This window comes from Podarcis melisellensis, assembly GCF_964234715.1.
Source record: "Podarcis melisellensis genome assembly, chromosome: 15".
In the NCBI taxonomy this organism is placed as follows: Eukaryota; Metazoa; Chordata; class Lepidosauria; order Squamata; family Lacertidae; genus Podarcis; species Podarcis melisellensis.
The window spans coordinates 14,011,491-14,038,537 of record NC_138532.1 but is presented as its reverse complement, the minus strand read 5'-3'; the positions used below and the strand labels follow the sequence as shown (position 1 = coordinate 14,038,537).

At 45.8% G+C, this 27,047-nt stretch overlaps 1 protein-coding gene across 2 annotated transcripts in view; it reads left to right on the top strand.

Moving 5' to 3' along the window:
* The window catches only part of KIRREL3 (kirre like nephrin family adhesion molecule 3), a 748,317-nt gene that overhangs the window by 665,656 nt on the left and 55,614 nt on the right, over positions 1-27,047 (top strand). For both annotated transcript variants that reach the window (XM_081890928.1, XM_081890927.1), the window contains exons 9-11: positions 9,303-9,451; positions 10,741-10,868; positions 19,712-19,838. In XM_081890928.1, the coding sequence (XP_081747054.1) occupies positions 9,303-9,451; positions 10,741-10,868; positions 19,712-19,838 (404 nt within the window). The remainder of the gene's footprint in view (positions 1-9,302; positions 9,452-10,740; positions 10,869-19,711; positions 19,839-27,047) is intronic.

The following is a 27,047-nucleotide window of genomic DNA, read 5'->3' as shown; positions in this document are numbered from 1 at the left end:
TGGTGGGTGGACACTCCACTTTCTACATCTGCTCATTGGGAGAATTCTCCATTTATTCCCATTCTGCCTCTCTTGTTCCACGACTGCTAAGCTTACTCCAGAGTTTTGATGCAGCACTGTCAGAGGCTTTTTGAAAGTCTTAAGTACACAATGTCATATGAATCACCTCCATCTATATGCTTGTTGCTGAGAAAGGGACTTACCCTTGCAAAAGCCATTCTGGCTCTGCTTCAGCAAGACTTGTTCTTCTGCATGCCTTTGGACAGTCTCTCTCCTTATGGTCAGAAATACTGTTGAGAGAGGGCATTTGCACAAGCCAAGTATATGTGCATACAGATCACAGGCCTCAGACTCTAGCCTTTTTGACAAAGTGGGGGGAGTGGCTGTGCAGGTCCAGGAGCAGGGGACAGCAATGCACCATTTTGTTATCACTGTTCACTTCCCTGCCACAGCAGTACCTATTTATCTACTTGCACTGACATGCTTTCGAACTGCTAGGTTGGCAGAAGCTGGGTCAGAGCAATGGGAGCTCAACCCCTTGTGTGAATTCGAATAGCAGACCTTCCGATTGGCAAGCCCAAGAGGTCTAGACCACAGTGCCACCCATGCTGTGTAAATGTCACAGTGCTCTGTTGCGCCAGAAGCAGTTTAGTCATGCTGGACATATGACCCAGAAAGCTGTCGGTGGACAAACGCCAGCTCCCTCGGCCTGAAAGCAAGATGACTGTAGGAATTGGGTGCATCTAGAAGTGGGCATGGTTGGAGTTAGAGTTAGAATGGCAGCATTAGACCGGAGCAGTGGATCATAATTACATCCAAGTGCCAAAAAACCAAGTCTAAACTGAATTCAGTAAAGGGCAGATCTGGGTTAGGGGAAGGCTCACTAGCAGGGGCGGCTAATTGTTGTCCTTTGGATACTGCTGGGCTACAATTTCATCAACCCTGGCTAGGTCATGCTGAATAGGGCTTATGACTACTGGAGTCCAGCAACATCTGGTGGGCCAGAGGTCCCCATCCCTGGTCTACTAAGCACCATCAATTGAGCCTCTCTTTCTGATATAAACATGAAGATTTCTCTGTTGTGCCTCCCTTTTATTCCTCTGTCCCTTCAATTATTATTCATAATGGAGAAAGCTACAGGGCCCTCCAGGTCAAACAATTTGTGCATCTGGCCCAGTACTGTCTACTTCCAACTCTGGGGAACAGGTCACCTTCCAGATTTTGCTGGACTACAGCTCCCTTCACCCTTGATCATTGGCCAGGCTGGCTGGAACTGATGGGAGCTGGAGTCTCAACAATGTCTACTAACTTCTAATGGCCCACAGATTCCCCACCCCTGCTCTGATCTGACTGACAGCACTTCTCCATGATCTTAGGTAGAGGTCTTTCACAGCACATTTCCTCTGATTGCCCTAACCAGAGATACCAGGGATTGGATCAGGAAACCCCTGCCTACAAGGCATGTGCCTTACTACCCTGCTAGCCTAGGGACACATGGCCCTCCAGGCCTTTCTGGCTGGCCCTCAGAACTCAGCCCAGGCCATGTTCATCACCAGCCCTGCTTTGCACCCCAGAAGTTCTTGCCTAGCTGGAATGTGTCCTTGAACGCTGGCAAGTTCTCTTGCTTCCATGCATGGTGGATGCAGAGTGGTCTGCAATCAGTCCCTCTGGCATATCTTCTGTTAGACAGGGTTGCAGTGTTGCCATGTTGCATGGCTTCTGCGGGACTGCGAAAGCCCTTGCCTTGCTAGCAGATTCAACTCCGCTTTCCCAGCAACAGCGATGGAGTTTCCTTTCATTCTTTTGCTGCGTTGCCACCCCTGCTCTCCTGCTCCGTTTCGGGGTGAGGCATTCATTCTTTTTAAAAAAGACGCAAACACAAAGGAAAGTTACAAACAAACGAATAAATAAGCTGTCGACATTTGAAACTGACCCCTTTCCGCTCACAGGTTAATATTATTATTCCTATTTATAGCGCTCACATTTGTAGTGCTTAGGGCTTCGTAATGTCACCTCAAAGTGAAGCTGCATTCCGCTGATTTTTATCTGGAACAAATGACATCAAACTATAGACTGAAAGGGAAGCGTACTTTAAAAGCTAATTGATGGAAATTTATTTCAGAGTTAGTACTCAAACAACTGGGGCGGGGTGTGTGTGTGGAGTGTGTTGAGAATTGCTGCTAGTTCTTTCCTTTCCCTTCTTTCCCTTGCGTGGTGAGTCCCCCCCCCCCCCGGTGGAAATAAAGACACATGACACAATTATTTAAGGTTAATGGGCTAAATATGGCCACAACTTTATTGGTTACAGGTGATGAGCGGTATTGGCTTAGGCATTGGTCCTAACAGACTATCCGGCTTCAGCCTGTCCGCTTGAAGTCCGGAAAGGGTTAACCACCAGTAGGGGGAGTCCTGCTGATGCACATCAACTACTAAGAACTCCCCCGGGGGCCTCGCTGGGGGGCGTGCCTTTGGCCCTCACCTCCATAGGCTTCGGACAGGGCCACACACCCCAGAATCCTTTATCGGACTACCCTTCAATATGCGGGACAGGGGATGGCGCTTCCTCCCCTCTTCCATCTACAATACAATACCAATACGCCCACAATCCCACCTGCTCTGCAGGGTGGAAGTGGCTTTTCCTCCCCTCTCCTCTCCTCTCCCCACCACCTACAGCTCATTTCATTCAGTAGACTCACCGAACATTGAGCCACTAGGCTTAGGTTGGTGGCCCTCCCAGCTTGGTGCCCAAGATAAATGCCAAGCTCGGCAAACCCTAAAGCCGGCCCCACACCCAGAGGCGGAGCTCGCTGCTCCAGCACCCAGACAGGTGCACATGCTGTGCACCCAGGGGCGGAGCTAGCATCCCAAGGGGGTGCCACCCATGGTGAGCATCCAGGGGGATCGGGACGGGGATGTCATCCCCCTCAGGGATGACACCCGGGACAAACCACACCCACCACACACCCCTTCTTCCGCCAGTGCCCACACCCTGATTCTAACAGGGAATCCACACTTCATGTGATAATTATGTATAGTACTGTTACACTCTTGCCTTGTACTGTTACTCCTCTTGTAACAGAGGAATGACAGGTGTGTATGTACTTAACTACCTCTGTACAATTTTTATTTACTTATTTGTATACCGCTTATATGCCCAAATGGCTTCTAAGCTAGGGTTGCCATAGTTCAAAAAGTGAAAATCCGGCCAGAAAAGTTGTTGCGCTTCTTCTTCCACAAAATTGTTGGGCTATTTCTGAGGGAAATAGGCAAAAATGACACTGCCGACATGGACAATAACAACACCATCAGGGCATTGAAATATCCTTAATTAGAATATATAATAAAACAAGCTGGTTGTAAAAAAGAAAGAAAGAAAAGAAAGAAACATGACAATCAAAACAGGTTTTTTTTAACCAGTTGGAACAATGTGATCAGAAGTTGAGCCCGGGTGCCTTTGTTGGACCACTCACATGTTATAAGAACAACCATGTATCATTCCCCTTACTGTGTTTGTTGCAAATAACATCAGTATGCCATAGTTGATACATCAAACGTCATAGGAACCAACTCCTAGGGGCCGCGATTAGCATTCCCATTCAAAAGGGGGGGGTGCACTGTGGGGCAGGGCTTACCTGGGCCCCCACAATATTTTATTCAAGTTGGCACCCCTATAAAGTGTGAAACTAGTCTCAAACACAGTGCATTTCCTTCCAGCACCAGTTGGGACTTCTCCATGGTGGCCCCCTGATTATGGAGTGCCCTCCCCCTGAAAGTATGGTGTTTCAACTCCAGGTTAAAACCTTTTTGTTTCCCTGGGCATTTCTGGGATGTTAGCCCACTGCTCTAATCAGTGTGTTTGGAAGTTTAATTTTATATTTTTAACTGCTGTTACTTTGTTATGATGGTGGTTTTTATTGTTTTAATTTTTTTAAGTGGTTTTGTAAACCTGCCCTGAGATCAATCGATGAAGTCAGGTTTAAAATGTCCTTAATAAATAAACATTGCTTTTAGCAACAGTAAATCGGTTTAATATGCTCCACTTCCATTGCTCAAAGCTTAGCTACACTGATGGGTTTGCAGGGACAAAGAGTCAGGACAGGAGGTGCCTCTCCCCTCTCTCTTCATGTGGTTACATCTTTATGTAACAGGAAGAAACTATGTGTGATGCACAATCTTGCCTTGTGCTAGATATTTGCATTTCTGATTATGACCCACAGATAGCAGTGATACTGTCTTTGTGTGTGTGTGTGTTTTTCAGTGCTCCATCAGCACTGCCTCTTAATGCATGCTGCTTTGGGTATCAGGCCTAATTGAACCATGTCCTCGTCTTCCATAAGACAAAAGTTACTGAGTGATGAGTGGATTGAATTTCAGCCAGCAGATACTTATGAAGTTAGATTGGCAGTTGATTTTTATATGACTGATAGTTTACTTTGTACTAAATTTAAAATCTTACGACACCCATATTGTCAAAATGAATTATTCATTGATGTATTGTACATTAATCTGGTGTTGTAATGATGTATTGGTAATGTGGTGTTCCTCTTGTGTTGTGAGCTACTTCAGGCACATTATGTAGAAAAGTGGCATCCATATTATTATTATTATTATTATTATTATTATTATTGATTGCAGATGCCACCATGCTTTTTAGGTTTTCACTCCGCACCCACCTGCCCCCCAGATCATCTTAATCTAATCTCTCGTGCACTGTCAGTTCCTCCATCTATCCATCTCTGACATCCCCAGTGTGGCAGGATGCCAGATGGTGCCCCATTAGGTCACATTTGCTTATTGTTTGGTAAACAGCAGTTTAATTTAAGTGCTGAGTTGACAGCTTGTCCTCAAAAGACAATTTTCACATTGCAATGTTTCAAATGCCAGCTTGGCTTTCTAGTATAATGTTATTTCAACTGCCTTAAAGGGATAAAGTTCCCTTTGATTAAAAAAAGGAGGAGGGGGGAGCCCAGGGGAACTGAACTGTGTGTTTTGATGTTGACAGACCTGAGTGCATGAACTGGCAAACCTTGGACTGGATTTTCCCAGGCGCTTTGGGGCTGGCTACGGGTCTTCTTGCTTTTATGAGCCTGGAAGCTCAGCCTGTCCAATAATCATCATGACTGGCAGAATTCTCCCCTGTTTGTTCTACGCTTAGCAGTGATTTAGAGGATGTGTGTGTCAGTATCAGCCAGGTTTGCAACCAGGAGCTGCTGGAATCCATTGTACGGGTGTTGTGAGCATTTAAGCACCAGGTGCTCATATTAGCGAAAGCCCTTGATAGAATGTTTGAGGGCAGGATCCAGATAAGCATGGCTAGGCTCATTTCTACCCTGCAGTTTTTCCCTGTTGCAAGCATCATGATTAAGTGAGCACTGCTTTCTGCTATAAATGTGCATATTCACTTGCTGAATCTCTATTCTGGCCTCTGGCCCTTTATTTGTGATTCATACAGAACATAGCCTGGCTTCAGCTGCCTATACTCTGGTAGCCTCCAGGTTAGACTACTGCAATGTGCTGTATATGGGGCTGCCTTTGGAGACAGTTCAGAAACGGCAGCTAACACAGAAGGCAGCAGCTACGTAGATTGTTCACAGGAACAAGAAGGCGTGAACACGTACCACTGCTTTGTTTCCAGGCCCAATTCATGAAGTGCACTCCTTGTGCTTTTCTTTTCTTTTGCAGCTGTGAAGGAAGGTTCTTGAATTCAAGCCCCAGATGCAAAGGTTGCTGCAGAAAAGAGGGTTGGTTCAGTGCCAAATGCACACCCAATTTTTGGCAGGTGTTGGCTCCATTCAGGAGCTCCTGAGTTGAACCCATCCGAGCGGGACTTGCTATTGGCACCAAACTTAAAAGGCACTGACTTGCAGTAGAACAATCACGAGTGCATTCTAAGACTCTAGATTGTTTCTCTGCAGCCTGTCATATGACAACAGATGTGGGGAAGAGGGGCATGGCTGAAGGAAAATGACCTCCTGGGTGAAATTAAGAACCAACGGGAGTCCTAATTTGGCCCCTAGGTCAGTGTTTCCCCATTGCTGACGTAGAGAGACATGCTATGCCATGTCTTAACTTTGACATTGAGGACTCATCTGCACTGTACATTTAATGCAGCATTGTATCACTTGAAACAGTCATGGCTTCCCCCAAAGAAACCTGGGAAATGTAGTTTCTTAAGGGTGCTGAGAGTTGTTAGGAGATTCCTACTCTCCTCACAGAGCTACCATTCGAAGAGTTCTCCAGGAAGAGGGTTTGATTCTCTGGGAAGAAGGAATGCTTCTATGTGTTTTTCTGCCAACTTATGGTGAGAGTTACACCATGCTGTCTGTCTGACTTATTTTGTACAAATTTCTTGTTGCAATGACATATGTCTGCAAGTTGGTTCCAGAAAATGAAACATCTGTGCACATGGAGAAAAGTGAACACGTGTATGTTGTGTCTATGACTTTGTTCTCCAAGGTCCCAAGCAGAGGTTTTTTTCCCCTAGGAATGGATGAACCAACCTATTTCTATCTGGGGTCAATTTCACAATTGTAGGTCTGTTCCATGCTTTCTTTTGTGGATTGTTTATAAAAATGCACAACCAACACTCCCCCCCCCAAAAAATCACATTTAAATTGTTCACACTTTCCCCCAAAGCACACAGTTTATACAAAATGCAATTGTCCTGTAAAATATCCATTTGGGGACACATTTTTAGCAGGAGTTGTTTTGCAAAATCAGGATAGATGCATAATCCAATGGGTAGCTGCTTCCTCGCCCCTGCATAAGCCTGGGACCAACAAATTAGGTCGCTCTGTTTTACAATGTGGACCGAATGAATTTCTCCTCTATTCCACATCTCCCACAGCCTTACACACTGAGATCTTTTTATCACAAAAGGCTGAGGATTGGGTCTTTCGCTCTCTGTATGTAAATCATATGTGCTACCCCTGAGCTGAGGTCTCACCCAGTTTATTTTAGGAACTGCTCTTTTTAAATGTGAAAACCCTGCAATTTGGCCCCCTTCCCCTTTCACACACTTTTTGGATAACAAATAACAGTTGGTGGCTTTCTGCTACATTGCCAGAAACAACAGGTTATATAAGTAGGTCAAGAAAGAGTCAATTATAAGAGAACTTGTTCAGTTAGCAGAGATGGATGAACATCCTAGGATGACTTAGTTGGAATCTGCATTACAGATGGTCTCAACCCCAGGAGATAGTTTAGCAAAATCTTCTACCGCTGATATATTCCAATTCCACATTGTCTGCAGATTCAGCCATCTGTGGCTGAGAAAAAGGTGTTTGTCGTGGTAGAATATCCCCAGCAGAAGAATCTGGGTGATGCTGACCACATGTGATCGGAATGCAAGTGGTTTAGTATGTCCAAGGATTGCACTGGACTCTTGAGTACGCAAGACATACTTTTTTTCAGGTCTGTTCCATTAAGTTCAGTTCATTACGGTAATTTACATTATCTGTAGGCCAACCCTTAAAAAAAATATAATATATGAGCAATCGTTACACGTTGCATGTATCACCTGGCCTACAGCACAAGCAATTGCAATTTCTTTCAGCAACTTATATATTTGTTTCTTAGTCCTTTTTCACTTTTGGTTTGGTTTGCTGCTACTTCTCAATGTGTGGGGTGGTTTCCATGCTCACATGGGGTTATCCCACTTCATTCTCAGAGCAACCCAATGATATGAGTTAAGCAGCAAGGGAAATGAGTGTCCCAAGGATACCCAGTGAGTTTCAAGACTGAATGGGGATTGGAACCCGAGTCTGACTGTTGACCCAGTGCACCACACTGGCTCACAAGCCCAGGGGAAGGGAGCTCTAGGCTGGGGACCAACATGGCCTTCCAAGTTTCTTTGTCTGCCTCTCTTGTCTGACCTGGTCTCTTCAAGTCATGCCCCTCTCCCCAGACCACACCCTTATTGACCCTGCTTTGCACTCCAACCATTTTTGCCTAGCTGGAAAGTGCCATTGAATTCTTGCTTGTCTGGATGGAGATGACAGGGAGGGGGAGAGTAGCCTACAATACAAAGGCACCATTTGTTGCTCTACCCATTTTCCTCTGGTCCTGCCCACTGCTGTCATGTGGCCCTCAGAATGTTGCCGTTAAGGGAATGTGGGTGAAAAAGGCTCGGCACTCCTGCACTGTCTATCTCTATCCAGACATTCTTCCTCAGGTGTTTTCCATCATGTGTGTCGGGAGAGGAAGGACACACTTGCTGACCTCTGTCCCCTCCATTGCATTCCTGATGATCCAGTCTTTTAGAGACTGGCTGGACCATTTAGAACCCTGCATCAATCAGGGCTCTAATTCACCTGAGGAGCCTCTACATGCAGCGCTGGCTCCCTGCTTCAGGCATTTGGCCCCAGTGCATGGAGGCTGGTGGGGCTGGATTGCCAGGTGTAAGAGCAGCAAGCACCCCCCACACCAGGCACAGGCAAACTCAGCCCTCCAGATGTTTTGGGACTACAATTCCCATCACCCCTGACCACTGGCCCTGTTAGCTAGGGATCATGGGAGTTCTAGTCCCCAAACATCTGGAGAGCTGAGTTTGCCTATGCCTGCCCCCCACTCTCCCCCATGATGGGAAAACATGAGAGGGACCTCTTGGATGGGGCTACTGTTGTTCAACAATTGTGAGGAGTAGGAGGCAATCCCTAGATTATTTTTCCTAGAGGGCCAATAAAGGTGCTCTTTGAGGGCTACTCATAATGCCACTGCCATGAAGGCTGCTTCACATGTTGAGTTTCCATGGCACGGTCAGCAAGTGCATAGTGCATCTGCTTTGTGAAAGCTAAGCAAATCAAGGTCTGGATGGGAGGCTGTCTTAGATTCCTAAATCTGCCATTTGGAAAAAGATGAAAGGCGGGGTGTGAATGTACTAAATAAAATTAAATAAATAAAGGGCAAGCAATTTGCACGCAGGGACTCACCATGCTGAACCAGCAGTTCTATGTTGACATGGGTTTAAACAAATCTGTGATTGATTGACTGACTGACGGATGATCCAGCACTTTTTATCCATCTCTCCGCAAGCCACCAGAAATGAACAGCGTTTGGTGGCATGGAGAAATTTGCTGGAGGAGCTTCTGCACAATGGTGTTTCACACGGAGTGCAACATCACAACCTGTGCTTGTGTATCAGGCCTGGGGAGTGGCCTGAATTGGACTTTTCTCCCTGTGTCCTTAACTTGGTTTTGTTTTGACATCTCCTTTCATGTGTGGTCCTTGTACAGGGAAACCTGTTTTACGTGGCAATGCCTTTATCACACAGCCCTGCTCTTCTCCTTGTTGTCTTTCTGCAGGTGGGCCAAAAAGGGACACATTATAAAGGAAGCATCGGGGGACTCTTATGAGACCATTGTTGACCATACCTATTTTTTTGAACCAATCTCTTGCGAGGTGACCAACGCTTTAGGCAGCACGAACATCAGCAGGACAGTCGATGTCTATTGTAAGTACAGCTCAGCTGCTGAACCATCAGGAGTTTATGTGATAGGGCTAATCCTTCGTAAATTGAGAGTTGCCTTGTGGATGATAACGGTGCAATTTCTTAAGGGAATGAGATGGACAATAAGGGAATGAGATGGACAATCGATTTATCAGTGGTGAAAAAGGAAGCTGGAGAAAGGACCTAAATAATAATGGTCCAGCTGTTGTTTTGGTTAACCTTCACCTGGAAAACCAGGTACATGCCAGCCTTTTGTGCTAAAGGTGGAAAAGTTTTGTCCTGCACAGTAGCAAGTCACCATGAATGGGACAGATGCAACCCTCTACATCTGGGGTGGGGACTCTTTTTGGCTCAATGCACCAGATCCTCATCTGTCCCCACCCCTGCAGTCTAGCTTCAATAGGTGGATGGGACAACCTACCTGTCGATCATCTGACATCAGGTTGTCCTGCCTACTTGTCAAAGTCCTTGGCACTGCACATCCCAAGCTCACGACAGCTGACTGGTTGCCAAGTGCTTGGAAGCCACAGTGCAAGGCCTTTGGGGTTGGCCCTATGCTTGTCAGTGCTGAGCAAGGAACTGCAAAGCTTCTTCCCCATGAGGAAGCCAATCTAGCCTCATCTCTACTTCCCCCACACCTGCATGGCATATCCTGTCAGGTGTGGGGCAGGTGGGCAGGAGAAACAACCTTTCCGAGGCAAATGGGGCCCATGGGCCAGAGGATTTCTACCCCTGCCCTCTGCTTTGATCCAATTTTGTCTGCTAAGACTACCCAGTACCCAGTGCACAGAACTAATGCAGCACTGGAGAGGCAGGCAGAATTGTAGCTTGGCAGTGCCTTTGTACCACAGACCATGCCCAGCATGTACCACCTGCCCACGTGGCAGGTTGGCTGCTCCAAGCTAGACTGCCATGGCCATTCAGGCCAACAGCCTGAGACTCTTTCATAACTCCTAGGGACCCACAGTTCCGGAACTATGAAAGTGACGCCTTAGTCACCCTATCAGAATGATTTTCTGTTTTTGTGAAGTTCATGTGTTCATATGTTCATATGTTCAAAGCTACTTTGGAAGAGATGAAATAAATGTCTCTGGATTAGGCTTCAAGCCTCCATTTCTTCCTCTAGTCAAGAATCCAAAGCCACAACAAGGGAGAGATCTAATTCATGCATTATGTCTCTCCTTGGGTGATTGCATGGTCCCTTATTGCCCTTCCCTTACCTGCTATGAAGAATAGTTTTGTTGCTGTCCTATTCTGCAGATACCTATTCTGTGACAAATCTCTTATTATAGTTGGGCCACGCATGATGACGGAACCACAGTCCCTTCTTGTTGACCTTGGATCGGACGCTGTATTTAATTGTGCTTGGATCGGAAACCCGTCGCTGACCATTGTCTGGATGAAGCGGGGCTCGGGCGTGGTAAGGATGCTTAAAATCAGCTCAATATTTGAGGGGAAGTTTGAGGGCTGAGTGCCAAGTGCCCTCCAGACTGGTGTTTTGTGTTGTGTCGTTTTTGCTATTATATTCTGCAACATGTTCTTGACACAATGTTGTGATGGATTTATTGGGTCGTCCACACATCATTCTGCTTTATTTTTTATTTTAATTTTTTGCAATACTTCCCTAGTGCCACCACACATGCACTATACATTTAAAGCAGTATCACACCAATTATTATTATTATTATTATTATTATTATTATTATTATTATTATTTATATACCACCCTATATCCAGAGGTTTCAGGGCGGTTCACATAAATTTAAAAAATCTTGCCCCTCCCCCAAGTATCCTGGGAACTGTAGTTTGCTGAGGGAAATGAGAGTTGTAAAGGGACCCCATTCCCCTCACAGTGCCACAATTCTGAGTGGTTTAATAATCAATCCGTCTTCACAGGGAACTCTGGGAATTGTAGCTCTGGGAGGGGAATAGGGGTCTCCTGGTGCTGTGGGTTAAACCACAGAGCCTAGGACTTGCCAATCAGAAGGTTGGCGGTTTGAATCCCCACAACGGGGTGAGCGCCCGTTGCTCGGTCCCTGCTCCTGCCAACCTAGCACTTTGAAAGCACATCAAAGTGCAAGTACCTTTACCTTTTAACAACTCCCAGCACCCTTAATAAACTACACTTCCTAGGATTGCTGTCTGGAAAGGCTATGGCACAGCAAAAGTGGGACAGAAAAGCCTCCATAACATTTGTGGTAGAAAAGGTTACAGGATTTCAGCAGGAAGTTACAGGATATGCACTGACAGGAAATGGAGTCATATAAACACCCTGAAACTACTAGAGGTGCAAACAGCATTGAAAGCAAGATCAAGTTTGACCACCCCCAATAGCATCAAGAGTGCAAATTATCGTAAATGTTAATATTTTGAATATAAGGGATGCTTGGAGGGGGTTCTCTACTGAGTCAGACCATTGGTCCATCTATCTCAGTTCTGGCTACACTGGTTGGCAGTTACTGTCCAGGGTTTCAGGGAGGTGTCTCCTCCAGTCCTACCTGGAAATGTCAGGGATTGAACCTGGGACCTTCTGTATGGAAAGCACGTGTTCTGCCACTGAGGCACAGCCTCTCCTCAATACTGGTTCTTGCAGGCACAAATGGTGGCTTCCACTCACATGACATCATTCTCTTTCTGCCTTTATTGCCTAGAGTATTGTGGCAAGTGGGTGCTCTGTGCATTGTAGATATCATGCTCGTCTCACAAAGTGTAGCAGCTATGAACATGAATCATAATTTAAATCTGAGCTCATCCCTAAGACTGGGTTAGCCTTTGATAATCTCCTGCCTCATCACCAGCCCTTCCCCCACCTGCCCATCTACAAAGCAGAGATAAGGATAATAGGCTGCTCTTCACTGTAGTTGTAACGAACACCGAGGTAATGCATTGTTCCAAAGAGATAATCTGCAGCAGGAAGTCGGAGGGGGCTATTTTGTAGCACTTTACAGACTCAATAATAATAATAATAATAATAATAATAATAACACCAGAAGACTGAGCAGTACAGGAGATAGTTGTGTACCATATCACTACATCCCATGTGAGGTTCTTTAAGTGGTTGTGGAAAGCCTGTGAAAGTAAATATTGAGTAGTAGCAAAGTCTAAGTCATGGAGTGGACTCTTGGATTTGTTCATTGGATTAATCCTTTGCTCTCAGCCTCGCTGCTCTTGCTTTCTGCTGGCGATTCCCACAGCAGCAGGATCAAATATCAGTGTTATTTGCAGTTCAGAAGGGACAACAAGCTGTTGCTGAGCTGGTAGATCAAACATGTGAACGATCTGTGGCCCACCTTGAAATATACAAAACTGGGCATGCCTGCTGCATCCTGCAGTTAACTCAGAGCATCATTGTTGTAGCCTAAGGGGGGGGGGAGACCAGCTGGGATTCTGAGGAAACTTACGTTCTGTAATCAATTCCACATTCTGTGTGATTCTATCCCAGTGTTCACAACCAGGGCTGGCCCACCCAGGAGGCAAACTAGAACAGCCACCTTGGACAGCAGAATCCTGCAGGGAAGCACCCCCACAGGGACCCCACCCTGCTACCAGGTTTGCGTGGCAGCATCTTCTGGCAAAATCTCATGAGATCTCACCAGAAACTGCAACTGTAGAACCCTAGTCAACAAGGGGAGGCGACAGTTTTCTCTTTAAAAAAAAAAATTATTAACCGGCCAATCAAATCAAATCACATCACATAAAATTCTGAATTACAAAGCCGAATTTTAAATTTTGTTGAGGGGACCCATATTTCATAATCCGAAGGGGGATTCTGATCATCTTCTTGCTACTGCGTTAATGTCCAAATCAGTCCAAACAAAGTTCATAATTCTATCCAGTCTTAACTTGCTGTTTCCACATCACCTCTTGTTCATATATTTTCTCTTTTTTCTTTATGATCTCTTCTGATAGTCTCCTTAAGCCGATAAACACCAATAATAATCCTGCGTGAATTTTTCCATTCTTCCAATCCTCAAATCGAGATGGTTTCCATATATCATCGCCTTCATAGATAACAGCGCTCTTTCCATCATTAATTTCAGAACTATCGTTCTTAAGTCCCACTGAGGAGTTTCACCCACAATATAAAAACAGCTCTATTTCTCCTCTCAGACTTAAGTCCTCGGACAGAACTTCCCAATATGGCGATGGCACTTTTAACTGCGTCATTCCAAAGCCCTTATACATTCCACGCTCTTCTCAAAACATGCTTTGGTTCGAAAGTTTATCTCCACACAGCCTTAAATCCACAGCTTAAGTCCTTAAAATGACATTTCTGACTTGTGGGGGGGGGTTCTTGTTTAATCACATATAAGAACGAAAGTAAGGTTTTCCCCCCCTCCCCCATCAGACCCTTTGCCATACCGAGTCTTGGCGTATCTTCTTGTGATTTATACTTGCTCCTTCGACTCTTCTTGTTTTATCAGAGATCTCTTCTGTTAGCAGTCTTTACTCCCCCTTCTTCCTTGAAATATGTGCATTCGCTTCATCCAAGAACTTCAAATCTTTTGAAGTTCTTGCAGCTAGTGGCACGGATCAGAGATGGCGTCCAGGAGCGCCGAAATCCCACAGAAGGGCATTGTGCCTAGTGCCCCCATCCCCACAAATTCGGGGGTGGTATAGGGCACAGCAGGCAAGGGCAGTCCCACCCCACAATCCTGGGGGGGGGTAGGGAGGCTATTTACTCCCATCACAGCCTCGAAATTACCTCGTGTGGGTCGGAGAGATGTTATTGTCAGCCATCTTCTGATGCGCCCCCTAGTGGCCCCCCGAGGTGACAGTTTTCTCATTCTGCCCCAGTGAAATGGGATGGGCCACCCCGGATTTTATCCCAGTGTTGAGAACTGTGTAGTCACCTGCCCTTTCTATTCTGCTGCTGTGTAGTTAAGAGGCTCATTATCTCACTGCCTGGAGTTCTGGGCCTGGCAAATGTATGGACGTGTTTGATCAATTTTGGACTTCCAGATAAGAGCAACAGTCCAATTACACTGGACTGCCTGAGATGGTCAAGATGGTGCCCCTTCCATTCATTCCACATATAGAAGCTAATCGAGCTAGCATTCAACACTGTCAGTGAAGCGGTGTCCACTGCATTAAGCGGCAGCAAGCTAGGTGAGGGAGCCATCTGGCAGAAACAGTACTGGGCTTCAACATCTCTCCACCATAACCTACACTCCAGTATCTGCCACCCAAGGTGCCTGCCTTGCCATGCCTAATGGAAGGGCCGACCTTCCTCGGTTGCAAACTGCACTGGTGGCAGCAGGCAGTGGTGGCTGTCCAGAGATGGCAGTGAATGTTCTCAGCACTTTCAAATAAAAGAGGGAAAATTTTAGGCCAAGCAGAGGTCAAGGAGGCTGATTTATGTAACTGGACTAATAAAAAAAAATGAAAGGTACGTTTCCATGGCAGTCACAGCACTTTCCACATTTCCGCTGCTCAAAGGGGATCTTTGCAAAGTAACCCTAATAGAAGTTGAATTGATTCCCATTATGAGCAGCATCTGGGTTAACCAAAGGCCAAGGCAACCGCTTTGCCTCTTTGTGACAGGTGGAACTTTGTAAACCACCTCCACGTTTGGCTCTTTTTGTGAACAGTCCTTGCTTACAGAGCACTGCACAGCTAAAGCTTAAGGACAAATAGCCTCCTGGCATCAACCCAGTCTTGGATCCAGTTTCCCAGGACTGTGCATGCCTATTCATCACCTAGGAGCTTCAGCATGCAGTGATAACTTGCATGTGTGGATGGTCCATCACAGATGCTGTATCACCAGTAGTCATTGGTGCTCATTGAGACTAGCATGGTGGAAGGCAGAGAGACCAACAGTAGGTGGAGCCACTCCCTGATTAGTTGTAAGTAAGAAAACAAGTTGAGGTTGGTGGGGCAAGTGCCTCATTACCCTGAATTGACCATCCTCCACTGAATATTGCAGAGAAAGCATTCATCAATATCCCCTTATGCAATGGTTTTCAGGAGTTAATTCACGGAAACTGGTGGCTAATCTACTCTACATCATGTAGAGTAGAACTAAGTGTTGAGAAATCAAGAGTCTAGCATGTATTTATAAACCAAACCAGGTCATGCTAGAGATAAAACCCAGGACTTGGCTTTTCACATTCACTTATTAATATCCTATCTATACCTGTACATCTGTTTCAGTGAAAGTGCTGTGAGTAACTAGAACAGATGAAAGTCACATTACACCTTAATGGAGGGAAGTCACATGTACTTCTTGGGGTGCAAGAGAGCTCAAAGTATGATACTACAAGGCCATCTACATCCTAAATATTAATGAGTGGGCAAACAGATCTTAAAAGAGCAGGTAACAAGAAACCTTCTATGTTTGTGTTTATTTTGACCCCATGATATAGTGTAACAAACACCTTGAACACAATATGCATGCAAAAGAAGGAGTGCCTATGGAGTTTCAGGAATTCAGAACCCATTTTTCAGGGTCTCCTCAAGCATACAAATCTGTCTGCCAGAAGTGGTAAACAATAGGAGCACATATAAAACCAATACAGATAATATTAAATAGTAGGCATTGGGGACTCATGAGGTTGAACTCAGCTTTGCAGGTTTTACAAAAAACGAAAGCCCTTGCTTACAATGCCTGAGTTACCTTCAGATACATGGTTCATTCAGGCATATCCATTCTACAGCCTTCATCTGGGTATGCAGTAATCCCAAAGTGGAATGTGGAGATAAATGCACTCCTGTGCTATGGGTAGCTTGATTTACAAATGGTTTGTGGGGCTGTGGACCATAAAATCAGACTTATTTTACAGGAACAAATGCATCAGGCCTCCAACAGAAGCCAGAACAGTTTGGTGGGGACAGTGAACAGAGTCCTTCACTTTACAAACTTTTGTTCCTTTCTTTCAGTTCCCCCAAGCCATTCATTTCTCATCCATTCCCTCCTCTTGACTAGGACCCTTGGGAGGAATTGTGCTGCATTCCTGTGTACATTTACCTGGAAGTAAGCTTCAGAATATAATAGATATCACTGGTAGTCACTCACCCCAGCTGTACTTCAATAACTTGACATGTGTTCTGCTGCTGCAGAAGGAAGGATAGAGCTCTTTTGAAACTAACAAGCCAGGAAGGACTCCCTGGCTTTGGGCATTGTGATGTTGGGGCCACTCCGCAACTGACTTGAAAACTCATCTCTACGCTTAGCACCATGGACAGCACTTGATCTGGTCTGACAAGTGAGCTGGGTCTCCTAAGACTTCGTGTCTTAGGCATCTTGGATAGTGATTGAACAGAACCTTCCAAGTGTTGCTTAGCCTTTGAAGAACTGTTCTACTGTTGCTGTCCTTCAGAACACCTCCACAGCATAGAATTCATGCCCTTTTCAATGTTAGAGCTAAGGTACCTTCCCTGTGCAAAAAAGTGCACATATTTTATCTTTTTTCTTTTCAGTATTCATTGGGTAAAGGGAACCACCACCCCTCTTCGTGATCCTTATCTCATTTCTTTCTTTTGGGTTCTGAAACATCCTGCTCAGCATCTCCTTCTCAGCCTTGAGCAAATCAAGTTAGAAGTCTGTCTTTTCGGGTGTTGGGAGGTGTTACAAATGACTTGCCTTGGAAAGGCAGCTGTGCAGTCCTCATGGCCTTTCCTTTAGCTCCCTCTAGCTGACAAATGACTGCACTGTGCAACTCCAAGGACCACATAGCTCTAGACAAGATGACAGCCTACACAGAAATGATAAAAGGTGTTAGTGCTGATCCATTTCTGCCAGGGGAAGGCAGAATAACCATGCTGTTCTGAGAGAATAATCAGCTCACCTGAACACACTTGAGGAAATTACAGGTCCATGCTTCAGTCCTGGCTCTGTTCTCCAAAGATAGCCCTGCTCCCCATTCTTTATCCTGAGCCTGCTCAATTCCTCTCAAGGCAGAGCATCCCAATTTCCTTCTCATGCTGTCTTGCTGCTTCCTATAGTAGGCAGGGGCCCCTTAAAAAGCCTCTTCACTCATCAATCTTATTCCCCATTCATCGGCTGAAGGCTTTTCTCTGAATTTTGCAATGCAGTTCTCTTTATGTGGCTTTTACCCTTAAAGAAGTTTGGAAAGCAGGGTGAAATTGAGGGGGTGGGATCTTTGGATCACTTTACAACTGTAAAGGGTCATAGCTGAGTGACAGAGCACATACTGATGCATACAAAATGCATACACATACACATGTATGCAAAAGGATTCAGGTAGGTCCAGGACAGACCACTGTCTGAAACCTTGGACAGCTCCTGCCAATCAGTGTCAACAATACTGGGCTACATGGATTCATGGTCTGACTCAGCAAAAGTTACTTAAACAACCTCTCCACAGCCAGGTGTCAAATTACTTTCTCCCCATCACCGACATGGATGTTCCTGAATCCCTGCTCCCTGCATTGTTGGAAACTGTGGTGGGACGTTTGCAGAGCCCTAGATTTGTCACTTCTAAAAAGAACAAAAAAACTAGACTCTTTCAGTTTCAATACTTTTGCAAACACAGTAATTCCGATATGAGCAGCCTTTGCAATATCTCTGAGTACTGCTAAGGGCATTAAGTGGTTTGCTAAGCATCAGTGTAAATTCCCAGAATGATCAGAGGAATTGGCTGCAAGATCAGACACTCGGCAATGCCAACCGCTAACGTGTGGGTTTGTGTTTACATAGCAAGCACATGTTGGAAAGGCAAAAGGAAGCAGGCCTGTCGGGACACCATCCAGACTCCTGCAGGGGAAGGTTGGCAGATACCTCTGCTTTGCCCTGTGCAGAAAGGTGAAGGGGCAGCATCACCCGATATGTAAATCCCAACACTGAAAGTTAATGTCTGCCCAATAGATCCTGACAGTTCTCGAATATGTGGAAAATTAGCCATTGAGCCTCAACTGTTTCTGCAGGCAATTAGAAAGAGTTGACTCTTAAAGGCCATATTTGTTTTAGACTCATCATATTTCTAAATACCACAGGAGCTTGGATTTTTCTGACTGGTTTGCATTAAAGTTCCCTGATTCAGCACTTAGGAAGCTTTAATAAAGCTGCTGATTGCACCAATGTGGGCAAGAGGGCCATGTTCCTGGCAGTGTGGATTGCAGAAGGGTCAAAGAGGCAGGGAGCCAGCAAATCTCTGCCAGGGTAGGACCGACTGCAGAGAGTAAGCAAATCTCAGAGTGTCCATCTCCCACATCAGTCTACCTGACTCAGGGCTGTTTTACATGTTGCATTTGAATGGTGTGGTTGTGTTATCCAAAGCAATACCTGTTTCAGATATTTCACAGGAAAAACCACACTGCTGTAGAATCTTTTAGATGCATTCATGATGCTATTCACAAAATTCAGGGTGAAATGACAGACAATAACACAATAGGTGTGAGAGCACAGCATGCCAGTTCTCCACCTTGAAGCCACGGGGAATGCAGTTTGCAGGACACACAGGGAGAGGTGTTTAGGCCTTCCACTGCACCCCCAGCAACTTACCCTTCCCAAGCTGGGTTTCCGAACCATGTTTCTTATGTAAAGTGGTGGGAAGGTGATTGGAGTGAGTTTCAGGGGAAAGCAGCAGGTGGGCTATGGATACATCACTCCCTGCTCACATACTGTATTCTCCCCAGCAAATGAATATATCCATCCACTTTGCAGCCACTTTCCAGGGTTCCCAGACCTGTATTTGCCACCAAATGTCCCAAAGCCTTCCCAAATATAATCTATAGTTTAAACATTGAAACATATTGCCAGTGTTTGCTGTTCTCCTTCATATGCCCAAATCAATTTATTAGCAGCTGTGGTTTGGTGTATTTCAAAGTTGAGATGAGCTTCTAAATGGAAAGGAACCTTTCAACTCCACTTGATTGAATATAACACTTATTGATCTACCTGTTGGGATGGGACCATAGCTTAGTGGTTGAGCAAAGCACATGCATGGATGCAAAAGATCACAGGTTCAATCTCCAGGTGGGACTGTCTGAAACCCAGAAGAGGTGCTGTCATCATAGTAGACTCTGATGGGGCTTCCCGAACCTGGTCCAAGCTCCAGATGTTGGACTACAGCTCACATCATCCCTGACAATTGGCCATGGAACTGGTGGGAGTTAAGAGTCCAGCAACATCCAGAGGTAACCAGGTTTTGGAAAAATGAACTAGATGGACCAATGTACAGTAAGGTAGCTTCATAGCTGTGGAGGTAACTTCACTGTCTCCTAGAATGTGTATTGAGAGATAGGCGGGCATTCTCACTTGACCACTGATACGTGGAGCAAACTGACTCTCTTCTTTTTCAGGTCCTGAGCAACGAGAACACACTAACGCTAAAGAACGTGCGCCAAGAGGATGCTGGGAAATACGTGTGCCGAGCCGTAGTTCCACGTGTGGGTGCAGGAGAACGGGAAGTATCTCTGACTGTCAATGGTACTTAACTTAAACCCTCTTTACACTTCTTGAACTTTAGTCATCGGTCTTCTCTCTCAATAACAGTTTACAGAAGTGCAGGTATTGGGCCAAAAAACTAGTTTGCCTGGATTATCACCTTGTGATTTCATATTTCCTCCTTGTGCCACATTAGCCATTGGTAGATGCTGTAGCTAAGAAACGTAAGGGTAAAGGTAAAAGATCCCTGGATGGTTAAGTCCAGTCAAAGGTGACTATGGGGTTGCAGTGCTCATATTGCTTTCAGGCCAAGGAATCTGGCGATTGTCCAAAGACAGCTTTTGGGTCATGCAACCAGCATGACTAAATTGCTTCTGGTGCAATGGATCACCGTGACGGAAACCAGAGCACACAGAAACACCATTTACCTTCCCGCTGCAGTGGTACCTATTTATCTACTTGTACTGGTGTGCTTTCGAACTGCTAGGTTGGCAGAAGATGGGACAGGACAACGGGAGCTCACCACTGTCAAGCAGATTTGAATCACTGGCCAGCCTAGCAGTTTGAAAGCATGCCAGCTCCTTCGGCCTGAAGCGAGATGAGCGCCACACCCCAGTCACCTTTGACTGGACTTAACCATCCAGGGGTCCTTTACCTAAGAAAGCTGTGATTGTCTCAGAAGCAAAACACTTCCCTTTATTTATTTCCCCCTCCCCAAGATGAATCCCCAAAGCAAACTGTTTTGCCGATATCTAAAATAGTGCCCCTTCATAACAATAAGGAGGGTCCTGATATATCCCTATGCATTTGTCTAACACCCTTTTTGATGGGTTTAAAAATGGGAGGCCCAGGGGATTTGCAGGGAAGAATCAGTAGGAAGGTTGGCTATATTCTACCTCCTCAGTGGCTATGTTGGAGACTGTATGCTGGGAAGCACAAGTGAGGGGAGTGTTGTTGCATTCAAGTCCTTCATACAGGCTTCCCATAGGCATCTGATTGGCCACTGTGAGAGCAGGATGCTGTTCCAGCAGGACTCTTCTTAAGATTAAGTGCCCTTTCCTACTGTCGCTGAATCCCACCTATGATTGCACACTTATCCAAGCCATTGTTCTTTCCCTGTTATCTCTGCCTTTCTCAAGATAGTGTGCAGTTTTGCCTTAAAGTGCTGGAGTAGAGATGTAGAGGAAGGGTACTTCCAACCATGCATTTGTATGCATAACTGCTTTGGAAGGCAACCTTCCCAGGGCCACATGCCCTGGCTTTTTTCTGGCCCTACTGGTGGGTAGGGCCAGCGGCAAAAGTGGGTGGGGCCATGAATATTAATATTCCCTCTGCAGAGTAGGCTGGTGCCTACACATCTGAGTTCAAATCCTCTATGCTCTTGGCCACAAGATGCGGTGATTATCGTCCTATGGGGAGACTCCATTCTCAAAGTCATGACATCTTCCCAGGTTTTCTAGGCCAGGCACCATAACAAATGTTAAACAACTTTAAAACTGACTTCATTGTTGGGTGTAGGCACAGTACCTGCTCCCCTTTCTGGAGTGCTGCAAAGCCGAGTCTAGAATCCATGTCTCTTGGTTCTCTGTCTAGTCTCCCCAACTTTGAGCCAGACAATGGGAAAGAAAGAGTAAAGCTCTTCCCAGGAGCATACGAAGAATGAAAAGAATAAAAGCAGGGGGATATATGCTTACTTTGTTTTACTTTTCGAAGGCACCCTCTCCCTCAAGCAGCCCCATTTAATATTCATTCATTGGGCATTTGCACCATTTAATTTTAAATGCAGATAATGTAGAAGAGAGAAGCCAAGGGCAACCCAGCAGGGCCATTGAGGGGGGGCGGCGGGAATCAACCACTCCCTTGCCTTCTGCTCAGAGCACCTTCCCTTGCAGTCCCCCTTTTCCCTCTTGGCTGCTGCAGTTTAATTGCAATTCAAATAGCTTGCAGAAAGCAAAGCAATACATTTGATGAAAACAAAGAACCTTGCTATGCGCGCGCGCACACACACTCTCCCCTCCTGGAATTTCTGAGTAAAAGGAGTCAATTACTGGAGCACTGTTTGAAGCCAGCAAGACGGGAAATGGTGGCCTCCCAGCTTCTCACCAGGTTTTGATTTTGCTTGCTACGTAGTGGAAAGTGGCAAAGGAGGAAATGAGAGGAGGGACTTGTGAGGAATGGTACACTTCAGCTTCATGGGCAGTATCTAACTAGCTTGCTTCATCAATGTGAAGAGCTGTGCTTGTGCAATGGAACTCCACCCTCCTGTCTCTCAGCCAGCCCTAGACCTGACGTTTACATAGCTGGAATGAAGCCCACTAAGAATACAAAGAGTCCCACCCATTGCTACACCCACTACTGTTGGTTTGAGGGGGAAACCCTTGGGTTGTGTTCTACTAAGTTTTACTCAGAGAAGACCCACTGAAATTAATGGAACTAAGATAGTAATGTCCATTAATTTCAATAGATCTCCTCTGAGCAGGGCTAGCACTGGGTATATCCCCCTGGTATTAGGCCACCTGCAGACTATCAGTGTTTTGTGAGAAGAATTGAAGCAGCTACCAGAAATTAAAAGTGGATTGCAGCACTCTGTTGCCTTAGTTCAGCAAATTCCAGTTATTTTCCCCCTACACTATTTTGTTAGGAAACTGAAGGGGAAATGCAGTGAAAAGGATGGGGGCAAATGAGCGAATATATTTTGGAAAGGCATATAACCCACTGTGCAAGCAAAACTAGATGAATACCCATCATTCTGTATCCTCCCCACAAACAACCTAGAATGACTGTTCAACGAAGAGTGAATGTAGTCTAACTTCCACATATATTTTGTGCAAGCAAACCATGGCTCTATCAACAGGTCATCTGAAGAATGCCCAAGATAATTCCTGGGTTTTGTTTGTTTGTTTTCCCCTTCTGCATTTAATCTGCAGCTATTGTCCTCATCAGTTCGGATCACCCATCTGGCTGTTTGTGGGAGAATCCTCTCCCTGGGTGGAAATAAAATACATCTTGGCATATGAGAAGAAAATGATTCTCTTCTGCCTCCCACCTGCCCTGATAAGGGGAGGAGGGGACAGACACAGAGAGAGAAACCTAGATTCCTGTCAATTGTGCAGAGGCGATGTTATCAGGCACCAGGCCCTCACCAATGTAATAATAAGGATAAATGACCGATTGCCTGGAACGGAAGATACAGCACAAACCAATTTGCTGCAGCTAATCTTGTCAAGCAGTCCCTCTATCCAGAATCCTTCTTTCCCTGTTTTTAATCCCAAGAACCAGACAATGGTGTTAACAAAAGGAACTGTGATTGTACCACCAAGCAAACCAGATTAGTGCCTGGGGCTGGGGGCTGCCTTGGTAGCACAGAAGGAAGAATCCAACAGGCAAAAATGATGTTCGTTTACAGTGTGGAATTTAGCAGGGAGGAGGGCAGGGACAAAACTGCAGTTAGTTGGCTCTGCCTATCACTGGCTCCGACTCTGGCTGCATCTACTGTTGCTGTCCCTCCCTTCTGCTCCTACCAATTCCAATGGGCACCTGCCACCAATGTTCATTTATCTGCCCTAAGCTTTATTTTAAGCTACCTCTATGTCCAGCAGCCTGGATATTTCCAGCAAACTTGAGAATCATAGAACTGTAGAGTCGGAAGGGTCCCTGAGGACAGCCTCTCCCAGTATGCCCCATGGAGGACCTTAAGGTCTATAAATAGCAACACCCTAGTCGTCCCATGCCCTAAGGAAGTCAGACTAGCCTCAACCAGAGCCAGGGCCTTTTCAACACTGGCTCCAGCCTGGTGGAACGCTCTGTCTTATGAGACCAGGGCCCAGCAGGATCTGATTTCTTTCCGCAAGGCCTGTAAGACAGAGCTGTTCTGCATGGCCTTTGGCTTGGAATCAATTTGATTCCCTCCCCCTGTTTCTTTTTTCCTTTCTCCTTCTGTGATGGAACACCTACCGTATTTGGGGACTTCCCTGGCTTTTTTCTGGCCCGTGTAGGACCAGTCTGGATAGTTGGCCTTGGTGAAGACTTGACATTTTTATCCGCAAAAAAGTTTGAGTTTCCACTGAAAGGAGGCTGCATTTTAATGTTTTAATGTTTTAATGTTGCATTTTAATCTTGTTTTTTAAGCTGTATTTTGATCAATTGTTTTATATCAGATGTTAGCTGCCCTGAAACCCAGTCTTGGCTGGGGAGGGCGGGGTATATTATTATTATTATTATTATTATTATTATTATTATTATTATTATTATTATTATCAATGCTGTCCCATACAGGGATTGAACCTTCAACCTTGGCGTTATCAGCACCCCAGCTGAGCTATCCATGCTTCAGTCTCAGGTTCTTGGATATTCTCTTTCTGCTGCAGTCTCATTACTCAGCCCATGTCCCCAGATGCATGATAGACTCCTTATGTTACCAAAGTTGGCAATGGGGAAGTAGTTAATTTGGAAACCTTGCTTCACAACCCCTTGCTGGCCCTTTTATCTCAAGCATCGAGATCCCGGGAACCCCATTCTCCTAACAACTCTCAGCAAGCTTAACAAACTACAGTTCCCAGGATTCTTTGAAGGAAGCCATGGCTGTTCAAGTGCTTTCATAGTGCTTTAAATGGATTGTGCCGATGTGGCATATTTTTTCCCTGCATGACAACAACTAAAGAAAAGGAATGTCCTTCCTCAAGATGCTAACAGTTGTTTCATAGGAAAATATGTTTTTCAGTCAGGTGCCCATTCTCCCTGGAACTTTCTATCCTCCCTTTGATTCCAGAAAAAGTCCCTGAAACCAGAAACCTGCCTTTCATTTTGTTTGAGCCTCTGGGGCTGCACAAATAAATTGGCACCGAAGCTGTCATGGAATACTTAAAAGACACACAATAGCTAGACAATAACTTTTCCTCTCTCTGCCTCTTAAACAAGACTGAGCAGGGAACTTTTGTTCCCACCCAAATCGTACTAAGAACAGTGCCACCTTGTGGCTGAGCTGTATTATGACACTATCCACACAGCAGCTCAAAAAACAGTTGCTGCCGATACGGCCACCATTTATATCCATAGCAACACTGCCAAAATACTCAGCACAGAATTGGCAAGTGGGGAGAGTGGCATCCTTTGCTAGCCAACACTGCCTGTTGAGGAATCAGACTCCAGTCCTGAATTGCAAAATGTCTATTATCTCACTGGGCTGTTCATTTTCTCAGAAATCATTCTTATGTCATATTCTGTTATCATGGTGATAAGCCTCACAGATGCTGAACTCCTGGGGCGATATAATCATCCCAAATCCATTTGTTTTGGTGCTATTTAAAATCTACTTTGTTAGCAGGGTGTGGGTGGGATTGAATCCCTTTCTTTGATTATGAAGATGCTCACCATACAGCTGAAATTCCTGTGGCCTGGCATGGAGAGTGCTGCTCTTTCACTCTTATCAGGCCCCTGACAGCACATCCCAAAGATGGTCTGATTCTTTAGGACTGATGAATTGCATGAGGTTTTATCACTGCAGAAAATACAGGCATCAGAAACAAGGGTGCAGTCCAGGATGGTATCAGTGAAGGCCAAAGGGGGCATTTCCCCACCAACCTCACCTGTCTACCTTCTTTCTGACAAGACCAGGCCTACCAGCTTCCTCCTCTTTAGCCTTAGCATCACCTTTTGTAGAACTCAGCAGGGAGGAGAGGGACAAAGCAAGAATTAGCTGGCTCTTCTTGTCATTAGCTCTGGCGCCACCTACTGTTGGTCCTCCCAGTGGCGTAGCGTGGGTTGTCAGCACCCGGGGCAAGGCAAGTAATTTGCACCTCCTAACCCGTGGATTTGCGCCCCCTAACCCTAACCCCCAGATGTTGCGCCCGGTGCGGCCGCCCCCCCCCCTGCACCCCCTCCTGCCTTCTGCCCTTGCAGTCCCAATGAGCAACAGTCACCACTGTCAGGGATACAACCCAGGTTTGCAGCTTTGGTTAGCAAGGAAGGTTCCCACCCTGATTCTGGAAGGAAAGCAGAGCTTCGGATTGAGCCATTTTCCTACTGTTGCCAGCACTCTTAGCTCTCAGCTGTGTGACATAATAAATAGAGAGTGGGAACACCTCTAACTGCATGCAGAAGGCTTTCCTCCACTTCATATACCACAGCAGCCCCCCGACATTTAAGATTAAGGGGCAGGACCTAAACATTTAAGCACCAAGGAGAGTGTGCCACACACACTCATGCCAGCTTCCCTTTTCACTCCATTCTTGCTCTGTGACCAACGCTCCTCATTATGAATGAGGCACACAACACAAATGTTTACCTTGGTAATTCCCTGCTGCACCAGTCCTTCAAGTGTATTAGGCATGCAGGGATGTTAGGCTGTCAGCCAGGTCTGTTTCCCACTCAGTTTAGCATGAAACAATTGTGTAGGACATTAGATTGAAGAAAGTGGGGGCGGATAGAGAGACATGATACGGTGTGCACAGCCCCCCTTGTTTCATTCCTCATACCAGCAAGCAAACCGCCTTTGCCCTCCCAAATACAGCACACACACACACACACAGTTTGGTTTGGTAGCGCATTGTTTTCTGTTCCTTGCTCACAGCCACTCATGCAAATGCAAATCTATTTTAATGAAGGGGGCTAATAGACAGCAATTATGTCTCCAGCTATTTTGTTGTTCCCCTGAAATGATTTCCTTCCTGGATTTCCCCCTTCCTTCCTTCGGAGATAGCTCCCAGCCGATTCGCTCCTGGGATGAGAGAAGCTGAGGTTTCAATCCACAAATGCTCCAACAATTAGTGTCTCCATCAGAGGCAACCTATACTCCCTCCACGTGCATTCACACATGCGCCAAGAGTTACTGGGGGCACATAATTGCACTCAGGCTGCCTGACTGGTTTTTTTCTCATAGCATTTAAGCACCAAGGAGAGTGTGCCACACACATTCATGCCAGCTTCCCTTTTCACTCCATTCTTGCTCTGTGACCAACGCTCCTCATTATGAATGAGTTCCTTCAGGTGAATTACTGCCAGCTGTGTTTCCTCAGACCCCTCATCATGCCACCTTTCATTCATTTCGATTGCTTGCAGCCCGCCTTTCCTCCAGTGAGCTCTCAGCGGTGTACATAGTTCTCCAACACCTATTTATCCTCACCAAAACCCTGTGAGGTAGGCTAAGCTGGCAGATAGTGACTGGCTTCATGAGAGCTTAAGGGCCAAGTGGAGATTTGAACCTGGGGCACACACACCCCCCAGTCCTAGTCCAGCACTCTACCCTCTGCCCCA